This window comes from Centruroides sculpturatus, unplaced genomic scaffold (genome assembly GCF_000671375.1).
Source record: "Centruroides sculpturatus isolate CEXI.00-Female unplaced genomic scaffold, Cexi_2.0 scaffold1233, whole genome shotgun sequence".
Lineage (NCBI taxonomy): Eukaryota > Metazoa > Arthropoda > Arachnida > Scorpiones > Buthidae > Centruroides > Centruroides sculpturatus.
Genome location: NW_019385603.1, coordinates 125,146 through 146,125, shown reverse-complemented (window position 1 = coordinate 146,125; position 20,980 = coordinate 125,146). Strand labels below are relative to the sequence as shown.

Here is a 20,980-nt window from a genome sequence, read left to right as displayed (position 1 = left end):
GAAAACAGAGAATAATAAACCCAAATACCCTTAAACAAAAGAAAAGTACGTCCTTTATGAAGGCATAGAGCCTTCACTACATGAAAATGAAAATTAATGAATACACTGTGTACAACAGTAATTTACCTGATAAGACAGACCTCAGAAAAATACTTTATGACAGCTTTTATACTTTTATAAAGCTGTCTATAATGAAAATTAATTAACTAAGGATTTTTTTGCCCTGCCAGGGTGTGGCCGAGTTATCCGGAGTGCCGAGTTATCGAGAGCCGAGTTTTCGAGGTTCTACTGTAATTAATATATTTATAATATAATAAATAACTTGATGAGCAATTTTTTGAAAGAGTTTGTTTTATTAAATGAGTTTTATCCAATTAGCATTTAAATATAATTTGAAATTTATACAGATCAAATTAAGTAGAATAATTAATTAAGTACATTGGACCACACTCTGATTAAACATATTTAATAAATAAATTTAATTGGAAAAATCTGTGATTATTATTTTATAATCTATGATTAAACTAAAACTAAATTAATGAACACCTAATAATTATTAAAAATTTTAAAATACTATATTCTTAATTATAATTATCTATTTTTATTTACATTTTTTGATAATATTTATAATTATTACATTGTGATAAATGTTTAAATACTTTTTAAAAATTTTAAAAGTGTGGATCAATAAATAATCAGCTGGGCAACCAGCCATACTATTACTTTTGGCTGAAGTCATTGATCCACTTTATATGGTAATTAGAAAAAATAATCATAAGTAATTATGTAATTATTCAAAAAAGTTACATATTCTATAATTTAAAAACCAAATTATCCCAAAATCATATTATAATTCAATCATATTGATAAAAATGTATCAACTTAAGGATATTGTTTAAATAGTTTGAGCGTTTAGAAGTTCAGGATTGTTCATCACCCCTCAATCTTGGATAAAATCTCTTTGATATTCTCGTTCTTCTTGAGCGGCGCAATCTCTGCTTTCATGTAATTGTTGGAATTGCAACATGAAGATGAAAATGGAAAGCAACAAACTGATAACCTGAAATGATCAATTATTCGTAATTAATTATTCAAAATTTTTTTTCGTGTATTTACTAATGAATATTGCAAAAAAAAGGGAACAGATAAGAGGAAAGCAAAAGACAATCCTTACAACAAATTCTCTTTACAGACCCATTCTGGTGAGAAGATTCTTGGATTATTGTTTAACTCTACACAATGTAAATTTTCTTACAAAGAACTTTCTCCAAGTGTCAGATCAAAATCTACAATGCTTTTTAAATATTTTGGCACTCCAATGAGCTGTTTTTTTAACTTTAAACTTTCTGCTGTGGTGCACAGCTGGAAGTGTAAATATTGCAAAACTTCGAAAATTTACCGTATTTAAATAATAAAATAAAACCAGTGATACACCTTTCATCAATTAATAGCAGTTTAGATGTGTTACTTCGTGAGTCAGTAGTGGGGCGTTACGAACCTAAGGAGTGCTACCAAGAGCACTATCCTGTAGCGGAAGAAACATTTTGCTGGACGAATTTGTTGTTTTATTAGACTTAAAAAAACCTTACACTAGTACAAGATTTAAAACTTAAATCGCAAAAAAATATATGAAAATACGTTGAACCTTAGGAATTTTTCGGGTATGTTGGATGCCATTCCTCACAACCCGGCCACCCCATTGTGATCTGGTCTAATCCAGGAGGATTTGATAAAGGGCCCTCTTAGTGTCCATATAGCTAAAAGAGTAAAAAAAAAAAAAAAAAAATACAGAGAAAAACCATCAAAATACTGGAACAAACCATACCACAGTTTTCAGAGTTCCGAGTGTTATTTCGATGAAATGATTAATTAAAGTATAACAGAGCATTATGATAGTCACACATGATAAAAACACTATCAGAATACTCGACATTATTGCAGTACTAGATTCCAATCTTCGAGTAAAAATCGATAGTGTTGAAAAGAAGATGACCAATCCCGTGAAATTCCGCTTTTGAGAAGGGTATGTGTAATAAAATTACAAAATGTAAGTAAAGAAAATTAATGGTGGACAAGAGATTGAATTTTCAAAATTCTACATCCGCGATGTTGTTGAATGTCAAGGTTATCAAAAAATTTTCTGACCAAGTTTTTCCAAATTCAAAACAACACATCCAAAGGTTGTAAGTGTGTGGTTCATTCAGCAAAATCTCTCTTCTCCTGCTAAAGGGTCTTTACGTTTCCTCGATCGGGTCTTCGATGAGTTACTTAGTGGTGGAGAAGTCGGGGATCTACTAGATCCCCGACTTTTCCACCACTAAGTAACTCATCGAAAATAATATTAAATGATGCGAGAGATGCATTATTCTAAGTTATTATTTGAATACGATAAATTTTGTTGCCCTGCCACTTCTTCAGAGGTGCATCACGATAGGATGTATACAGGTATATCTGTACACTTGCTATAACAAGTATATCTGTAACATAATGCAGATCAAAATATAAAACAATCAGCATAGATTTCGACTTGGCACTCGTTAGGATCTTGTTATTTACTCAAACTAAAGATTCTTTGGTTCCTTTTCTTTTTTACTTTTATATAATTTAGTTTCTTAGAGCGAAACAATAATATAGTAACAAATAAAAACCTTTATAATGGCTCCCTTATTCATGACAAATACATTCAACCATGTCAAGCCGATGGGCGAACCTCCAATTTGTTTCATCAGATCGTGAATCTTAAAAAAATATATAAATTAAGAGATAATTATATAATTATATATAATATCTATATATATAGAAAATTAAAAAGCTTTTAGAATCATTTACTCGGAATTGATTTTCCACTTTGATAGGCATGAAAGTCGCCTCGTACAAAACGTCATAAGGTCTGGTAGCCTGAAAGTATAAGATATTCAATCAAAATAGGTATAAAATTTACTGTCTGTAATTAATTGTTTAAGTTATAACTTACAGCAGATGTCAAAGCCGCGGGATAACAACAAGCAACAGCGAAAATCAATATTGTTAGAAAGGTCAGAATCTTTATCATAATTTTAGATGCGGGTAGAGTGAGACTGAAGAGTGCTAAGTAGAAGAGCAATGCCTGCATGAAAATGAGACCAGGGAAAGTGAAATTCGAGACTCCTCTCATTAACTGATCGTTGTATCCAATCATTTGGCAAAGTCTGTGGTATTTAATTTGCAAGGCTTGAAAATTAGTTTGCTGAATGTCTCCATTGACTTCTTCTGATAATTGTTCGGCGTATTCTTGATAGGATTTGATTACGATCAGATTATTCAATACCAAAAAAACGGGCCCGTATAATCCCATTCCGTACAGATATATTTTCTCTAAACAGGCCCAAAATATTTGGAAAGCGACCAGAAGCTTGTCATCACTGGGGCTCATGTGCTTAAATCGCCAATAAGAAAAGAGAATTACGGCATAGATGGTGAATCCGACAAAGCAGAGGCTCGTGCCAAACATTAAAGATTTTTGCCATCCCAGTATCGTTTTCTCGATTCTTCTGTGACGAGCCGTATCGGAACGCATTTCTTCCAACAAATACATCAAATTTGTCAAGTAGTAAGTTTTGTCGGTGAAGAAGAAGGTGGTCAAAGACAAGCAAGCGATCCAGTGTGAAGTCAGATAGACATATAACCAAGAGCTACCGTCTTTGGGCAAAATCTGGCTGATGTCACCAAAATACAATTTACTCTTCCAATTCATCATAAAAAAGGATCCGGCCTGTCTACCAGCGGCCATCCACATGAAAAGCAAAATAATGATGCCGTATACCTTCCTCCATTTATGCATTTTTTTCTCTCTCTCCGGTTTCTCGTGGCCTTCTTCTCCAAAATGGAAATCCACCCCGAAAATCCGAACCATGCTTTGTATAGGTCGTAGAAGGCATTCGAGGCAGGTACAATCATCGGGTATCGGCTCTGGTGTTTCCACTCTCGAAGGTATTATCTCGTCTTCCGACGATTTCTGATTCTGATCGCTCGTCATCTTAGTTACATTCGTTTCAAAATAAGTTAGATCTGGCATAAGTTTTTGTTTGCTCGTATCCAGCTTGAATTTTTAATTGTTGATAACGGTTTTACAATAGAAAGTTACGTAAGTAGCGTATAAAATACGTTGCGTGAGCTTTCAAACTGCCCTTGTATTCCTTGCCTGCTCTTAGTCTACTTTGCAGTCGCATTGATTCGATATCGATCAGTTCGACCGACCATCGTCACGGTTTATATAACAATTATCATTTAAATTACAGTAGATTTTAGTTTCGATAATTTGGAGATTGGCTTAGCAATACGCCAGCAAAAATTAATTATAAAATCTGGTTCGAGTATACCACGTACAAACACAATAAAATGGACTAATTCAAAACAATTTAAACATTTAAAATGGGTATTATATAAATTAGCTGATCCTATATATATATATATTTATTTATTTCCCCGCCATGTAGATTAATATCTACATCCCCTCAAAATGAAATCTTGAAAGGAAAACATTCTAAATCAAGGAAAGAGAATAATAATAACTGCATACCCCCATACGTGTGTTACGTAAATTATGGATAACCTCTTCATCGATTTAGAATGTTTTCCTCTGAACATAATTTCACTTTTTTCCTCAAAAAAATGTGAAATCTCAAAGGATTTTATTTGTTACTCTATAAATCATATTTTCCGTAAAAAAAAAAAAACTATTTGCAAAGCACCAACATAAATTCATAATAGTAAATATAGCAGATCAATATAATTTTCTCATCATCGCCTTTGTTGTATGTCACTAGTTCTGGAATTATTTTAATTGCTTTAATTTAAAAATGCTTAAGGATAATTAAATCCCATGGCCATATCTTAATTTCTTTATTACATATGCATAAATAGATTGTATAATATATCTGAACCTATTTATTATGGCATACTTTTAATTGACAATGTATAATTCCATACTTTATGTATCATGTGATGAAAGGTGTTTGATTATTACTATTGGTATCATCATCTTGGTAACTTAAATTAATACTGTAATTCTTTTTTATTAATTTCCTTTCTAATCAATATAATTGTTATTGTATGGTAAATGTTTTCCTCAATATTAAAAATGCTTATTTTTTATTTCATTAGCCTAAATAAATGTGAGAATTTAGTTTAAATAACTGTAAAACAAGTTTTAAATGAACAAAATTGTTTTTTTTTTTTTTAATGATTAGTCTACTAATTATTAGTTATATATGTTACCAGAGAAATTTTACATCATCCTATTCTATTCTATATTTTATTATATACCATAGAAATTCTATATTCTATTGAGTGGAATATATATTAAAATCACTTAAAAATAAAAAAAAGTGTAAGCGAAAGCAGGCTCACCAGTTGGTTAATCAAAATACATCTCAGCCAACTAACTTTTGGGTTATTTGGTATATAACCATCTTTTATAGTAATAAAAATATCACTGTAATATTTACATAATTTACCCCAAATTTAAGGAATAGCTTCTTAAACTCTCTTATAACATTAACTTTTTATACTTATACTTTGATGTTTTGGCATAATTTTGTAATTTAATGATTTTATCAAAAGATTACTTATAACAAGTTTCAATGTAAGTTTTTTTAGAGAAGCTGGAAAAGATTTATATAATCATGGCGGCCAAACTGCAGCTTGTGAGTGACATGCAGCTCTTTTAGAACCTTACTGTGGCTCCCACATATTGAATTTGTATTTTATATAACAGATATTATAATAATTAAATAATGTGGCTCTTGTATTTCTGCTGGGTATTGCATGGTTCCTGTCATGACAAAGATTGGCCAGCCCTGCACTACAATTTTATATATCTTTTACTAATTTTGATATCTGATCTGTACTGTGCTTGAAAAAATTGATATTTAAATTTAGTATAGAATACAATAATTCTAATAAACATATCTTGAGTTGATAAAATAGTATATATATTATTAAACTTAAATGAATAAAGTACCAATAGTGTTCTTCCAAAAGTTATAGCTTATTCATTATTCTCATCATTCTTTTATAAATATAATAGTTGATGAAATGTTCAACTTTGAAGTATTTATAATTTTAATCAGAAGAGTTACAGAAGCAGTTGAAGAATGAAGTAGAAAAACACATCAAGTTTTACTTCAAACAGATATTTGGTTTGATGTAAAAGCCATTGGCGAAAAGGTAACATCTCATCTGTATTCAATTTCTGGCCAAACCCAAAGCGGCATATCTCTTGTCACTTTGGTAACTGCAACATTGATTTGAGTTTTGAGCTCACAAATCAGTAAAATTTGCAGCAACAGTAGAATTAACACTAGATCCTTAATGAAACCCAATAAGAAACAGTTGAAAACAGAGCCAATAACATGGCCACCTTGTTTCCCAGATTTGACACCTCTCAAGATTTCAAATAAGGCATTCTAAATAATGTTTTGTAAGTTTTTTCATTATATTACAATAGTCCAAAGCATCAAGATTCTAAATACCACAGACTAGATAAATATGCTTTAGGACCTGTAAGTTGGAGATGCATTCGAGAGAAAGACATTACAATCTGGTATAGAATTAGTCATCAAAGTGTTATACAATTTGAATGAAAGGCATACGATTATCAGTCCAAAAATGTACTATTGAGCTATTATGTGAAGTCAGTAGTTCTGACAAAACTTTGGGACCAAATGTATTGGAAAATCAATGGTTTAATGTAACAATTTTTATTTGATCTCCAAACTAATGGAGTCTATATAATTTAACTTTTTGCTAAATATGTTAAAATGAGTTAATTTCTAGTCTAAAATAATTTGCAATAAATGAAAAATTTTATAATAAGTTTGTTTAATTCTGCATTGCATAACAATGGTAATTAGTGATGATATTAAACAGTGGCTAATCAGGGATTTTGAATATAAGGATGCTGCTCAAGGCAGAAATGGAGGACCAAGGCATGTGTCCTCTGTCACTTCTCAAAGAATGTTACTCAATTACCTCAGAATTACTTTAGTTAACTAACTTACCTAATTGAAGTCATGCAATATGCATTACATTAATTTTTAAGCAACAAAACTGATTTCTTTTACATCAAGGAGTGTTGCAGCACCATAAGCATCCCCCAGATGAAATTACATTAGACAACATGTTTTTTATAATAAAAAAAATCACAAATAAATAACTGAAATAGTCTTCAATATGATTTAATAGTTACAAGGTTAATAATGTAACAAACAATAATATTTTTAATACAGATCCTCAACAGTTTCAAATTGAATTTATTTTATAGAAATAAAATTTTAGTTTTTAAAACATTTTAGAAAATTATAAGTTAAATTGCACTTTAAAAAGCAGTTAGTATTATTTGTGTTTACTCTTAAAATAATATAAATACAATAATTTTAACTGCTGTTTTATCTTTGAAATCAATATAAATTTATATAATCATTAATGAAAGAAACTATTCACATTCAAAATAAATACAAATTATTAAATTTAATTAATTTCATATATTACAATTTTTACATTTTTATAATATATCATGAAAATATGATAATTTTAAAATTATTTTCAAATTTATTTAATTAACAAGATAGAAAACCTCATGATTTTTCATCTTTTGATTTTGCAGGACTGTTTGCTAAATGTACATCTGCTGGAGAATTTGGAAAACCATACAGAAGCCAGTGATAAAATTCTCGAAGTACTGTATTATCTGTGATCAGAAAAATAATAATAATAATTTTTTTTTTATAAAACATGATTATTATTTTTTCATTTACTTTATTTAATTGAATATACATGCAAGAACATATATTTTTAAATGAAATTTTCAAATAAACTTTCATTTTAATGCTCCAATTATAAAATAAAATGTATTAAAAAAAGTAAATGTTGATTATTTCTAAAATTAATTATTTCAAATTAATAACAAAGAACAACTACTATATAGTATTCAAGAATCAACTATCATTTATATTTATCAATTCATTTAATTTAATTTTATACAGGGAATTCCATAAGTCCAGAACCACAGGATTTACAGGACTTTTGAGAACCATGTACTATGCAAGTATTCCCCTACTTACGAACAGGTTAGATTTCCAAGGTTTTATCATAAGTCAAAATGCTTGTAAGTTGAAAACCAACCTAGAAAGTACATTTGTACACAGAATAACTATTTATTGTTAGTGTTTTATCCTTTAATGTACTTTATAGAATACATTATGTTCATTTATCTGTTCACTACTGCTTAGTAGTGGGTGTTTTTTTAACCTAATGCAGTTGGTTTTAAGGAGGATGCACACATGTGGCATGGCAAGAAAAAACGGCAGAATGACATCACTTTTTCTCGCCGCAGAAGTAAATTTTATGCTGCTTTTCTCGTGCCATAAAAGTTGGTTGAATTCTATATTTTGCAATGACCATCTCTATGACGCATTTCTATCAGCCAATAACAGTTCATCTGTTAGTCATATGAGTAAATACAATCACATGGTGTTTTAATGGCGGAAAGTTCAACACAGTTAAGCAAGATAACTAACATCAGAATAAAGAAAACAGGATAATACATTTAACACAAATTCTACACAAATAATCATATATAAAATTTCATTCAAAGAACAGAACAACTGAATCTTACTCGAAATAGTATTCTTTATCGAGAGATCTTAATCGAGGAATAAGCGTATTTTGTACATCAGTTCTTTATCCATCCAAGAAAATATCTCTAATCCAATATCTTCGTTTGAATCTTCAACAAAATCTTCTAGCTAAATAAAGAAAGCTGTACAAAACAAAATTTGTAAACACATGGATAGTGACAGTGTCAGTATCATTCGCCATCTTCAATACTGAACACATGTGGTGAAATGTAAGTGGATTGCTGCTTGTGTGGTTGTGCTGTCGTGCGGCAAAGATGCGTTTGCGATACCACTTTTCCTTGCCGCGCCACATATGTGCATCCTCCTTTATGATGTCTAGTTTAGTTTTCATAGTAATAGAGCAATATTTCTTGCATTTGTCTCTGCTGCTAGCTTTACTAATATGTTTTGGACACATTGAAGCCCTAATTGCAAAAGTTTATAAAAATTGCAAATAGCAGCAAAAAATGCATTACCTCAATGTTACCAACTTCAACATTGTTTCATGAGCAGAAACAGAACCTCAGAATTTACATGAAAATGAAAAATGACAATATGCACAGAAATAAGTCCACATTAATTGTTCATTACTGGCCAAAGACTGACTTTGACATCACCACATGAGTGGCCAGAGAATTTCATAATCCACACGAAATTTAAATTTTAGACAGACAAATTATTCATAAATCTGAAAGTTCAGGTAAGATGAACATTTGTAAGTAGGGGAGCACCTGTACAGAAGTACAGAAGTAATATTGTTGTTATTTGAGGAAGAGATTAACTAACATATTAGTTTGATTTATTTATATCATTTTACTTATTATATACAGTAAATGAAATTAAATTTATATTAAACAAATTAAACAATATAAAATAAAATTGCAAATCAGAATGAATTATAAGAAATTATATAATAATTTTATATTTCAGACTGTGACAGTTATAATTTATCAGAAATCTATGACTTTAAAATTGCATCCATAAATCATGGCACCACCATTTACAACAGATACATATGATTAAAAATACTTTTATATTTAAATTACCAATATTTTTAATTAATAACTAAATGTGAAAATTTTTCTACGCCATTTAAATACAGAGTGTCTCAAAAGTCTCCATATATTGACACAAATCAAGCCGACCAGTGGGCAAATAAATAAAACCAACGAACACTGGTAATTGGTCATTGGTTCATGCCTGACCAATGGGTTGGCCACCATGCAGTGTTCTGGGTTTTCTTCGTGTTTCTAACACCTAAACAGAATCCAGTTTTCACATAGGAAGTCCTGCTAGAACTTACCCCCATTGGTATCAATAGATCACACATGTTGCCTTATTCCATCAATCCACTGATACAAATCTTAATGTTGACATTTTAATGTTTTGTGAATAAAGTTACATTTCACCTTTTTATGTATGGAAACTTTTGGGACACCCTGTATATATTCTATGTTAAAATAGGTTAAAAATATTTCAGTTAGATCTTTGATTTATTTTTAAATACATACCTTCAAGTCCATGTTTTGAAATCAGAGATGAAACTGTTGGATTTTGTGCCATGACATCTAAAAATTTCTGAGTTTGAATCGTTTGAAGTTTTACATTATAATATAAATAAATATGATCTCTAAATGTTGCATAAACTAAACATGTGACTTTACAACCAGGCCTAAGTGAAAAATAACCTATAAAATGAATATTTTTGCTTTAATTTTATTTAAATACAATTAAAAATGAAAGCATTTTATAGTATCCAAAAATGACTATTCACAAATACTTATAATTCAATATAGCACTCCTCAAATATATAAAAATAATATTACAAATATTATATTCATAACGTTATTAATCTTAATGAATTAAATAAAAATTTATTTATATTATTTGATTATTATTCATATTTTAAATTTATAAATTTTACTAATAAAGACTATGGCCAAAACAATATACAAACTTTCTGTATCAGAATTCTTGCTACAATAAACAATGAGATATTCAAATTAAAGAATTCTGGTATTACAAATTCATTCAAAGTACATTTGTAAAATATTTAAAAGCCTTGCTGATGAAACTGAGAAGTAACGCTTCTAACATGGGTAATTTTGATCCACCTACATTAAGAAACTAAGACAAATCTTGAAACAATGGAGCAAAACTACAAACTACATGAGTTTTTATATGTTAGGATAACATTTCTCTACCATACATAAATAGGAGTTTTGTAATGCTTTAATATCATTTTGGAAAATAGATTGTGTTTACTTTAATGAACTGGAACCAAATTAAAATTTTTCCCATAAGAAATAATAAAAAACCCCAAGGTCAAGCACATGATGGGTTCCACTCACAAACAGAAGTGAATGTGTCTGTTGATACCTTTGTTTTTTGACTTAACCAAATACATAAACAATAAAACACCCTGTCAATTTTATCAGTCAGGAAAACTTGATGTAACAAAAAGTAAAATTCTTTTAGAGCCATGTTTTAATACAGTAAAACCTCATTAATGAATAAGTGATAAAGAGAAAAAAATTCCAACATTGTTAAAGAGTTTTGAGTTGACAAGTTTAATACTTGAGTTTCTCAAATATTTCTGTGGCCAGAAATTTCCAATTATCAAACATTTTCTCAAGAATCTGTTCATAGAATGGTTACAAAACTGTATACAGTTGACACTTTTGAAAGCATTCTCAAGACACTCTTGTGTCCCAATCAAAACACTGGTAAAATACTGTATCAGTAAAAAGATGTTATTGAGAGGTTGTGATAGCATGGTGTTGTGTTTGATATGAAGCCATAGTGTTTGTTTATCTTAATCATCTATATTCACACAGAATATAATAGAAAATGAGGATTACAGACATATCAAAGGATGAGGATACATGGAAAAATAAGATCAAGTTAAGTGTGTGAAATAATTAATATTAATAAATAAACAAATTAAACAACTTTAATTTTAAATTAATTATAAATAATATTCAATACAGAAAAGTTAAATAATAGAACAATTTTAAATAATGAATTAAAATGTATTTATAATTGATAAAGTTAAACAGTATACTAAGCAAATAGTCACTGATATTTAAGATTATAAATAATGAATGCTAAAATAGTAGATTAATCAACAATATAATAAATAAACAAACCTGCAGTAAAAGCACAGACGGGTTCTTCAAACTGATATCGTACTGATTGCTGTTCTTGGTTCACAAAATATGTTTGGCCATCCCAAGCACATACTACTACTTCATCAAGACCATCTCCCTATAATAAAACAAAATTAAATTATTATTGTTATTGTTATTTATATAATAAATCATCATAATTAATTTATCTAAGCAATCATTTTATTTAGTAAATTTTATATCAAATTCTGGAAATATTATACAATTGAAACATGCTTTAATTACAGCATAGATTAGTTTTTAATTTAATACAGAAAATTCTAATAGGATCACTATGTAATTTTCTATGTAGTATGTATTATGTACTGTACATATATACAACAAAAATTTGTAAAAAGTTACAGACATAATGGAATAAATGGATACTACACATAATAAACTGGATACCAAATCCTATAATAAGAATATGAAAGAAAAGTAATGATATCTATTAAGACGTAAATACAACAAATTTGTTAAATTGTCAAGCCATTAACTATTGGTTTTATAATTTATTTCTTAAAATTTTATAGTATGATAACCAAGCAACCAATTTAAAATGTATGAAAATATTTTTTGTCAAAAAATATGGCACAGTATATAAACTTATAAGGATTTTAGAACTCTGATTAGCCATATTCACAACCTAGAATCAAAAGTTAGAGTTATAAGTTAACCAATTACTGTTTACTTTATTTTTAGTATATAAATGCATATTGTTTAACTTCTAACTCTGATTCTTGGTTGAAAATATGATTGTAAATCATTAATTGTTGGATTAATTTTGGACTAGAACTTGACAACTATTACTCAATACCAAGCAATTTGATCAAAAAAATTTTGGAATAATCAAACTTATGTTTAATTACTCAAATAATTCAATATAGCACTCCTCAAATATATAAAAATAATATTACAAATATTATATTCATAACGTTATTAATCTTAATGAATTAAATAAAAATTTAAGTCAAATATCATATTTTTGAATAGCTTTAAAAATGAATAATCATCATCATGATAACTGAAATCAAAATACAAACTAATTAAAACTGTAATTCATTATAATTAAAGGCACTGTTAGTATTTGAAGCTGTGGGTGTGAAAAAATTAGAGGAAGGCATTTCAACAAGATGAAACTACAGTTTAAAGTTAAATTTGCAGAAATACAATAAATAAAACAAGTACAAGATGCATTAAAATATAAGAAAGATGTTTTATATTATGCTCTGTGATGGTATGGTTACTGTCTATGGAAATTTCACCAAATCCAGGTCCTTTCCTTAGATCACCATCAAAAGGGGGTAGGCCTAGAAAAGATCAAGTTAATAATTAAGATTTATCCTTAGAAGAATTGTTGGAAATGGCTGGTAATAATAAAAGTGGAAATGTTGATTTTGAGGCTTTGGAAAAGACATTAAATGGACAATCATCATCATAAACAATGTTCAATTTCCTAATATGATATGTTTTAATGATGGAGTAACAAATAAAGATTTACAGAAAAAAAAATGAAATTATTTAAGTAATGAATAATATTTATTATCAGATCAAATAAAAGACCTAGAAGTAAACTTTATGTTTGATAAAAACTTTATGTTGATAAAAATAAAATAAAGGCCAATCTAATAAACTTCCTAGCATAAATATATTATTGTGTGGTCAAACCAATTAAGTAAAAAAAAAAATTATTTAACTTTTGTCTTTTTAAATCAAATTTTAAAAACTGAAATATTTATATTGTCAGCAATATGATAAATTCTCTGTCTACTTTAATTTTTCTCTAAAGCAGTGATTCTCAAACTTTTTCAATCCACCGCCCCCTTTGTTCCATAAAGTTATACCCAATGCCCCCTAATCAATTTTCTCTTTTGTGAGAAAGGATTGGAAATATTCTTAGGAAAACTTTTCTATGAATCTCATACTTTGTGCCCTTACTGTACATTGTTCTCAACATCTGGAAACCATTAAACACAATGTTTCCTCTTATCAGTTTAACAGAGGAAAGGGAATGGCTTTCAGTGACCCCAATTTTGCCTTTGTTCACTATTCAATACCCTGCCTCCAGCATCCCCTAGATTTAGTCATCGCCCACAAGGGGGCGTTATTGCCCACTTTGAGAAACGCTACTCTAAAGCAAAATACATAGAAAACTCAAATTAAATATAAAAAAATAGTTTATTTATAAAACATACTGTCATGTCCAATTTAGTCAAAGCAAATAATTGATGATCAACTTGAATGGACCATAGAATGTTATCTCCGTCGACCAACATTAAAGTACCTATTAATTAAAAAATAAAAAATTATTTAGGGTGAGTAATTAAATAATTTTTAACAGTTGTAAGTACAATAAAAAAATTAAAATGAAAAATTTTAATATTTTATACTATTATATTTCATTTATTTAAAATATATGTAAGTTAATACAATCGGCAAGTGCCAAATCCGACAGAGGGTGCTGTTTTTGAGCCAAGATGGCTGCCGAAACAAGTAAGGAAACCACCACGTGTTTGTTCAGTGCCTGAGCCGATTCAGTTTCTATCAGTGACGACTACTGTGAGGACCAAATGGAGAACAAATCATTGAATTTATGTCAAATTCTAGACTATATTAGTGACAGGAAATGTTGTCTTGTAGAAAGTGAAGCCATTTTGGATGCTGGACACATCGTAACAAGAACACTGAAGTTCATGTTGTTGCTTTAGTGTTGCAATCTCAGATATTGGCATTTTAATACATCTCAATTACAGGGAGAATGCACATGCAAAGCGGAGCTGTCTGGTTTTTATAAACATGTGATAGCATGTTTATTACATGTTAACAGGTGAGAAGTATTTAAATATTTTAAGCAGTATACACCATGTTCCAATATAAAAACATAGTTTTATTTATCATAATAGTTAAAATTAGTGCCAATCTGAAGGCTACCCTGCTGAGGCATTCAGCACTTATACAACATAGACCAGTCAAAAGTTTGTAGCACACATTATGTTTTGTGTGTACGTCTCATATATCTAAAACGGCTTCACCTTCTACAAGACAACGCTTCCTGTCACCGATATAGTCTAGAATTTGACATAAATTCAATGATTTGTTCTCCATTTGGTCCTCGCAGTAGTCGTCACCGATAGAAACTGAATCGGCTCAGGCACTGAACAAACACGTGGTCAGTTCCTTACCTGTTTCGGCAGCCATCCTGGCTCAAAAACAGTGCCCTCTGTCAGATTTGGCATTTGCCAATATTAAATTTGCAATTTAAACAATCTGCTGAATGGCAAAAATCTTTATAGGTCATTCAGTAATTTCCTTTTTCTTATAGTGACTGATAAAAATTATTTAATCTGGCTAATGAGCTTATCCTGTTTGGAATAATATTAACTTGAAAACTTGATTTATTTAGAAAATAAGTAGTCATAACAAGAATATTTTTAAAATCACAAATGTAAACTAGCCAAAATGGCATCTTCACTTGTTCTTTTTCACACCAGAAATTAGTCTAAAGTTCACTGATGTTTGATCATTTATTTGAAGCCACAATCTCAATAAATTACATAAAAACTGGTGATTGGATATCATAAAAATAAATTATTTTAAATGTAATTTATTTATTTTTATGATATTATCCAATCACCAGTGGATATTTTGTCTTTTTTGTAATTTACTGAGATTGTGGTCTCAAATAAAAAGTCAAACATCAGTGAACTTTAGACTAATTTCTGGTGTGAAAAAGGACAAGTAAATTTGCCATTTTGTATAGTCTATGTTGTGATTTTAATAAACTGTAACGTTCTTAATAAACTAGAAATGTATAACTCTAGATAGGTAGCAGTTTAGTTAACACATTAATATTTTTTAGTGATGTATATAATTTGATACCATATTAATCATATAACATAATTTATACAGGTAATCTCTACATATAAATATAGCATCTTCAAATATAATGAAAAATTTAAACATACCATCCAAAGTTGCAACAGCAATTAAATTATCTGTAACATGATTCTCTCTTATTCCTTTTATTCCTCCAACTATTTCAGTAGACACATTAGAATTTCTAATACGTGATAAAGCCAATGGATGATGTTCTGGTGTTAATTTTGAGACTAATGTTCTGAAAATTTTTTAAACAATTTGATTATTTTCAATTACTTAAATCATTTTTTTCATAAAATAACAAATAATTAACATTCATTCAATTATATTTACTTTAACAAACAGATATTGTTTTGAATCATGTCGACAGTGTGTGCTTTTCATGTTGTGGGATGGGAAAGCTTAAGATCGAGAGGCCCACCACCTTGAAATAAGGTCTATTATTCGTTTCCTGGCCACAAGAAATGTGAAACCGGCTAAGATTATCAGATCTGTGAAGTTTATGTTCCAAATGTCATGAATAATAGCAAAGTTTGTAAGTGAATAAGACTGTTTAAGGAAGATAGGGAGAATGTGCCTGATGAACCATGCTTGAGTTGGCCATCTGTAATCACTGATGACCTCGTCTGTGCATAAACACCATGATTTGTGGAAACAGATGATTTACCATTTCCACCCTATCAGTTAATTTCCCACAAGTTTCACAGTCAGTTCTTTACAAAATTGTGTCAGAAAACTTAGACTATAGGAAATTGTGCTCTCAATCCAGGAATGGTGATCCTCTCAGGTGCACACTTCTATGGCATGAGTCTACAGAAACCGGTACCACACTACTGTGGCTGTCAGCCATGATATTGTATATTTGTTTATTTTATTTGAATTAATCTTAGCCTTTTTTTCTGTTTCTTTGTTCTAAATTCTTTCTAGAACTTTCTTGTCTAACCCTTTTGCCCTTGGGTAGGATTACTGTTTCCACGAAAATAAGTAGAACAAAAGAGGGAGTGAGGCCCTGGGACCAAACGGACAGAGAAGGAGTCAATCTGGATAAGAATTCCAAAGAAGTAGGCAGAGAAAAGGCAGTGCTCCAGATCTCGAGAAAAACGATCAGGGACTGAGAGGTGCCAAGGGATCAAAGAGAAAAGACTACGGACAGAAAACCTTGAGAAAAAACAATGAAGCCAGAAATAGATGAAAGGTCTACGACAAGAAAAGAGTCACGAATAAAGGGGATACTCAAAGTGGTGTCCTACCCAAGAGCACGTCACTACAAAAACTCCGGGTATTTCTATTCCTTCTCTTATCCTTTCCTATTCCTTCTATTTTATCCATCTTCCTTAATTGCAAGATAGTTATAAGCTAGTTATAAGTTAATCCGGCCTGTGTTTGATTGTCGCGCATGTGAAAGTTAACTATTTGGAGGACAAGTATTTAATGCCTATGTACATAAAATTTATAAAGTTGTAAAGTTGGAATCTGATGTAAAGAACCTGTTCGGAGAGAATTAAAGTACTTCATGCCGTGAATAATATTAAGTGTTTTTTTTGTTCTTTTCATTCACGGAATTAAGTATCTCTCGTCATAAACATCACACTACAACATATGTTTCAACAACAACGGAAACTATGTGGAAAAGTAGCCAAAAGTATGTAGAATCTGAAAAAAAATAAATTACTCATAATGTTTAGTAGTTCATTTTTTATTGTAAAACAGACCTTACTTTAAAAATATTCCTTGTACTATTTGTTGCATTGGGTGCATTTAAAATTGGTTTTAGAATACCATATTATTATTTATGCAAAGTAGATTCATAATGATGTCTAAAGGATGGCTTTTTCCACTTTTATCTTTTTTCAGTAGACTAAAACAAAATTTTTAACATTGCAGAACCTGTGAAATACTGTTTAAACATTGCAATCAAATGTGTTATTTGGAATTATTCATTAAATAAATCAGCTTATTGCTGGTTTATTTAATGAATAACACATTTGATCACATGTTGCTCAACTTTCCAGGCAACATTTAAAACTGTATGTGGTGCCATCTGTTATGATATTTTATTTTTTAAAATTTTATATTTTTAACTATTATAAAATGGCAAAAAGCTTAATTATGAGAATAGGGATGCGTTTTGTATAATAATAATGATGAGTAAAGTAGTCATTAAGTCCAACCATACTGGAGATACATACAACCCTCCGTTATTGCCCCACCCCCTTACCTTTAATCACCAAAATTTAATAGCATAAATCCCCTAGTACACAAACCACCCTGCAAAATTTTAGATATTTTCAACAAAAAGCACAAGAGTTATTAAGCTTCAAAGATGAACAAAGTCATGTCTCCTACCACACACGCACACACTAACATCCATATGTGACAATGGGCAAAGCGCCCCCTATGCTTTGACACTATAGGACCGAAGGGTTGACATCGCGTCAGTGAAGACTGCAATGACTAATTTGTCAGGACTGACACCACTGTGTCTTCTGGGTAGACACAAAGACCATTATGATAATTTGCATGCGAGCAGTCACATTTGTGGGCGGTGGGACTTGGGATGGAGACTCATTAGGCTAAAGAAGTGCACTTTACAAGTTATTATATAAAAAAACTACCCGTTTATTAATCAAAATTATAGCAAGACATATATCATTATACAGATGCTTAGCGAATGCTAATACAGTGGATGATCGGTTAACAAACATAATCTGTTCCAAGACTTTGTTTGCTATCCGAATTGTTTGTTAACTGATTATCAATTTACCATAGGTTTGTATGGGAATTTAATTAATTCGTTCTGGAGATCCCAAAAAATAAAAAAAATATATACTTTCTTACTACATTTATTTATATGTAATAATAAAAATACATATATACACAGACATCCATATTTATTAGTCATGTTTTTTTCTTTGTGGGGGTTAAATAATCTGTCTAATGTTGATGCTTCTCTCTCTTCTTCAGGATTTTCAGAATTAATAGCATTTAATTGTATAGATCTCCAAGCCTATTAATTTCAACCTGGTTTGTATGCCATTCTAAGACCATTGATGTGACATCCCCCACTTCTTCAAAAGATCTTTAATTAATAGCAGATAGCGGCATTAATTCTCCTTTTCATAATAAAACATATCTCGCAGAGTTTCTTGGTGTTCTTCATTCAAGAGTTCTTGGTGTTCTTCTGTCGTCAGATCCATTTCAGGTTCCATTATGAGCTCTTCAATGTTCTTTATTTCTCAGGTGTGATATTTGTTACTCCTTTAGTTGCTTGAGTTTTCTTAATTATACTGTATCTTTCTTAGATAAGATTGAACTGTGCCTTACTGTAAATTTGTTCAAGCCATACTGCCCAGCAATGTCAGACATCTTCTGCCCACTCTCTACCTTTGCTATTATACTCTCACCTTTCGAAAATAAAAACTGATGCAAAACTTAAGGAGTGCCTACCCGATAGTGTCACGAATACTATAAAAGAATTGTTTGTCAGAAAAATAAAAGACTGGAATTACAAGGGAGTATTTCAAAATTTGAGGAATATTATCTGATCGGTATATATCGAGTTGAGCGATGACGTTGACGTCTCCCACGCTCCAAAAAGTTTCCTGAAGAAAAAGGAAAACCAATCGGTATTTGTTATTTCCATCACTTCTTTTTATGTTTGTTCAGTGAAGTGTTCATTATCCGATCATGTGTTCGTTGTCCAATCATAAAAATCTTTTGCAAAAGTGTTCGTTATCCGATTTGTTCGTTAACTAATCACCCACTGTATTTGGACATACAGCGTAACTACTATGACCCTGGCAATGAGAGAGAGAGAGTTCACATTAATTCATGTGAGAATAAATACCTTAAAAGTTTGTAGAGTTTGAAATTTGGAGCTTTTTAGATTGAGAAAGTCACTATCCTCTGATCAGTGGGTTCTTTCGATGAACGGAAATAGATGCTTGGGAGCAGCGAATCAGTATCAGTTAGAATCAGCAATAATGAGTGGCTGGTCACATACACATAGTTCAATAACAACTGGATGACTCTCTTCGACTCCTCAACCCCTCCTTTTTATCAGGGGGTCTCTCCTGGGTTTATTCCATGGCCTTATTAGTTTTCCTACAATCGTCCAATAGTTAAATTTTGATCGTAGATTCCAGGTGACACACTAGGAAGCTGCGTCACCTCTGAAAGGAAGTGAATCTGGGGAAAGATACAATTGTATCCTTCCAGATTTTTATTAAATGTTGGAAAAAAGTTCATTCCTTTTTCCATATAATTAATCGTTATTTCGTTTTATTTTAAAACGAACATGAAAGTTTATAAAAAGAAAAGTTTATAAGAACTTATCAGATCTGGGCACTCACACATACATACAAAAATTACCCCTGAATTTTTTGCATTTCTTGATGTTTCAAGGTGTCCTGAGTCGAAAAATGTAAAAATATTGGTGTTATTTTTTGGCAATAGGCCAAAAAATGACATTCCAATATAACAGCCAAAAAAGTAAATATTATTAAAAAATGATTGCTATTTCTAACAAGGTGAGAGCCAGATGTTCGGGTCTCCAATTTGAATGAAACTTGGTAAGCATGTAGCCTTAAGCACAAACAGCTCCTTATCCAAATAATAGGATCCACTTCTCAATCCTTCCAAAAATTGGGCCTCTGAAAATTTAGCATTTAGTTTCTAAGTCTTTCTAAGTTTCAGGTCCTAGATTGGTGATAGCTGAGTGAATAAGATCCTAGATAATGGACCTAGACAATGTAGGTTTGAACCTTCAGAGTTTTAATTTTAGTTGTTTTTTTAATGTATAACTTTCTTATTTTACCACATCATTAGCATTATAATTACTATTATCATTCCTCAGGTTTAAAGTGTGTAAAAAAAGAGATTAAAAACTGTGATGGCATTTCCTGTTTAGCAAAAGCAAGCCTCTGTAGATTTAATTTTTTAACACTGTTAAATAAAATTTTTATTTCTTCACATTTATTTTCACATATTTTACTTACTATGTCCTCACAAGAAAACAAGCTTCAGACATTACTGCACAATACCACCATATCTGAAAATAAATATGAAGAAAATTTTATTTAACAATGTAAGAGTTAAATGTAGAGAGACTTGTTTTCCATATGCAGGAAATGATGTTACAATTTTTAATCGCTTGTTTTATAAGCATTAAATATGAAGAAAATAATGCTAATAATGCAATAAAATAATAAAATGTCATAAACTAACACACAAAAAAAACTAAACTAAAATTCTGGAAGATCAAACCTACATCGACTA

At 30.2% G+C, this 20,980-nt stretch overlaps 1 protein-coding gene across 3 annotated transcripts in view; it reads right to left on the bottom strand.

Annotated features, from left to right (window-relative positions):
- Window positions 1-659: 659 nt before the first annotated feature.
- The window catches only part of LOC111640508 (KICSTOR complex protein ITFG2-like), a 39,202-nt gene continuing 18,881 nt past the window's right edge, over window positions 660-20,980 (bottom strand). For 2 of the 3 annotated variants that reach the window (XM_023386520.1, XM_023386521.1), the window contains 6 exons: window positions 15,790-15,941; window positions 14,020-14,108; window positions 11,807-11,924; window positions 10,169-10,345; window positions 7,616-7,729; window positions 2,830-2,898 (listed from right to left, as the gene is read on the bottom strand). In XM_023386520.1, coding sequence (XP_023242288.1) covers window positions 7,617-7,729; window positions 10,169-10,345; window positions 11,807-11,924; window positions 14,020-14,108; window positions 15,790-15,941 — 649 coding nt within the window. In that variant the 3' untranslated portion in view covers window positions 2,830-2,898; window position 7,616. Of the gene's footprint in view, window positions 1,061-2,648; window positions 2,739-2,829; window positions 2,899-2,974; window positions 5,100-7,615; window positions 7,730-10,168; window positions 10,346-11,806; window positions 11,925-14,019; window positions 14,109-15,789; window positions 15,942-20,980 lie in introns of those variants that run through there. The other variant, XM_023386519.1, reaches the window with a different exon arrangement.